Source organism: Apteryx rowi, unplaced genomic scaffold (assembly GCF_003343035.1).
Source record: "Apteryx rowi isolate R43461 unplaced genomic scaffold, aptRow1 scaffold_6, whole genome shotgun sequence".
In the NCBI taxonomy this organism is placed as follows: domain Eukaryota; kingdom Metazoa; phylum Chordata; class Aves; order Apterygiformes; family Apterygidae; genus Apteryx; species Apteryx rowi.
Window position 1 is genome coordinate 5,143,393 of NW_020450871.1, and position 2,670 is coordinate 5,146,062.

At 45.4% G+C, this 2,670-nt stretch overlaps 1 protein-coding gene across 2 annotated transcripts in view; it reads left to right on the plus strand.

The window, feature by feature from the left end:
* The first annotated feature begins 23 nt into the window (after window positions 1-23).
* The window catches only part of PRKAR1B (protein kinase cAMP-dependent type I regulatory subunit beta), a 108,394-nt gene continuing 105,747 nt past the window's right edge, over window positions 24-2,670 (plus strand). For both annotated transcript variants that reach the window (XM_026083104.1, XM_026083105.1), the window contains exon 1: window positions 24-1,979. In XM_026083104.1, the coding sequence (XP_025938889.1) occupies window positions 1,839-1,979 (141 nt within the window). In that variant the 5' untranslated portion in view covers window positions 24-1,838. The remainder of the gene's footprint in view (window positions 1,980-2,670) is intronic.

Below are 2,670 nucleotides of genomic sequence, written 5' to 3' on the forward strand. Positions count from 1 at the left end.
GCACCGGAGCCCGCCGGCTGCGGTCCGCGTGCTTTCGGGCCGCGGGAGACATAAATTGAAACGCGCTAGCTTAAAACCTTCCTGCACTCACGTATCCGGCCAGAAATGCCACCTGCGAAGGTTCTAGAAATCGCTGTGTTCTGCCAGGGTTTCTGGATATACGTTATCCCTATGGTGAACGAAAGATCCCAGCGCAAGTGCGCACCCGCCTAACGAGCAAATGCAGCGGGGATAGACCCCGTCTCACACCCGCTGTACGAGCACGAGCTCGCTATGGCTGCGCAGCCACGCACCGAGGGGGGCTGGGCCTTGTTTACTGGCGATGCCCTAAACAGTGGAAGCCCCTTGGGGTTATCCGGAAAACCTTAAACCAACGCACAGTAAGAAGAGTTGTCCCTCGCTCAGTGTGGGAGCTCCCTCCCACGCGTAGTTATTTATATGAAACTGTGACTAGGAAGTAGACAAGTGGCTTCAGTGTGTGGCTTGATCCTAAACCTAAAGCAGAGATCTGCTTTACTGAGGTGATAAACACATAGAGAACAGATGTGACTGGTCATCAGCATGGACAGCTGGTTACATCTCTGATTTCAAATTCTTGCAGCTTTACTTGCACACTGTAATTTTAGAGTTGTGTATCTGAATAAAGAAAAAATTTTTAGTGTTCTGGGAAACTTACCTGAAAACTTCCTAGAGAACATTCACGTTCCCATTCACATGAGTCTACAGTGAGTTGACTTTATTCCTGCCAAGTCATTTATTGCCAAAATGGCAATCCTGGTGAAGTCAGAGGCATTGCTTGTGAATAACTGAGAAACTGAGCCAAAAATTACAATCTAGAAATGTGCTTTTTTTTTTTCTACAAATAAAATGTTGAATGAATTTTCCAAATGAGCTGTATGAAAAATTACTTAGGCATTCCTTTCACATAACAAAGCATTGTAGATAGGCAGCAATGCAGGAAAATATTTAAGCCTCTAAACTTCATTTAAAATACAAGGCCCTATGCATACACATAGCAAGCTTTGCAGGAGGCTGGCATTGGTGACTTACTGATAAYAGCTATTTTCTTGTACATAATGTGGGAGAGTCGCAATTGAAGAGAGACAGGGAAAAACAGCAGCTTGCAGAAGAATTTGCTTTACAGGGGCTCAAGGAGATAGGACTTTCATTCTGAAGAACTGTTTTACATGCAGCTTGCATGGATATAGTTTGAAGGGTGTTTCTAGGATTCCTTCTCAGATTTCATTCCTCACTGCAGTCAATAGGACTGCCTGTTGCCCCTTCACCTGCCAAATGTACAGCACTTGCTGCACTCATGGTACACCTCTGCCACTTGGAGAGGAGCGGCAGCATTAGAAGGGGCTGTCTTTCCATGCCTTGCCTCTTTAATGAGCAATATCCTTATCAAGAAAGGGAGGAAAGCAAAGATAGCAAAGACAAGAAAGCAAAACAACACCTAGAACAGACCAAATAGACATCTGGAAAGGATATGCTTGAAGTAAACACCTAGCATAAACCGTTGGAGATTGTATTGAAGAGGCCTTGGATGAGTATTATCAACCAAGAGGCATGGTACTGCGACAGCGGTGCTGTGGTACAAGGCTAAGTTATTGCCCGAGGAGGTCCTGCCAAGGAGATGTAAGATTGACCGCAATAGACCTTCTGCTGTACAACCCAGGCGGCTCTGTGGGACAGGCGGTGACAACTACCAATCTCATATATGACTTTTGCATTCTGATGGGACGTTCCAGGCGYTACAGTAAAGCATCAAAGAGAAAGRACAGTAATTTCAATACATTTAATAGCTAACAACAGGAGAGGCACCTGTTCTTCATATCATGTGCGAAAAGAGAAGCAAACCTGAGACAAACCAAGAGGGCAATGGGAATGGTGGTAAAGATGTGCAAGGACTGATGGCAAAGGAAACCAAACAGGCTGGATCCTCAGTGCTGGGCCACCACAGAGGACACCTTCTGGAGGTGAGTTACTTCTGTATGGAAACTTTTACATGTAACCTATTAGTGGCATCAGTGTTGCCTTCTGTTTTTCCTGGTGTGATCAGCATACATTGATAGCAGTAGCAGTAAGTCATCAATTTTTATAACAGCATTATATACTTTTTAATATTCATTTGTATTAGTTCCGTAGTGCTTTACACAACACAACATTTGATGTGCTATTCTGATGACCATGCCTGTACAATCAACAGATATCTGTTAGGGCCATCTGGGTCTTGAGTAACTACGTTTAATTCAGAATGTAATAAATTACATAAGTTATTCAAGTTATTCTTTTAAAATAAGGTTGTACTTGCCAGCAATGAATTTATATTGTCACTACGCTGCTYCTAGCTGACTGGGAAACTCTGGGGGTCCTGCAGCGCTGCAGCACTGGTTAGCCCATGGAGTTTATGGCATCTTAGCATCTTCCTACTTCACTGTATTATCCTCCTTTGACAGAAAAGTAAGGGTGTGATTTAACGAGACCAGTATTTGCRCAGATCAGTGAGGTGTCTTATCCTTTATCCTGCGAGAACCCGGAGCGTGAGTTCCCTGGGAAAGGGGGAAATATCAGCTCGCAGCTGGAGCGTTTCTGGCGGCCCAGCGGCCTGGCAAAGGCTGGTCCGGGCAGAGGCGAGGGGCGGCGGGGCCGCGGCAAGGCGGGAGGCGG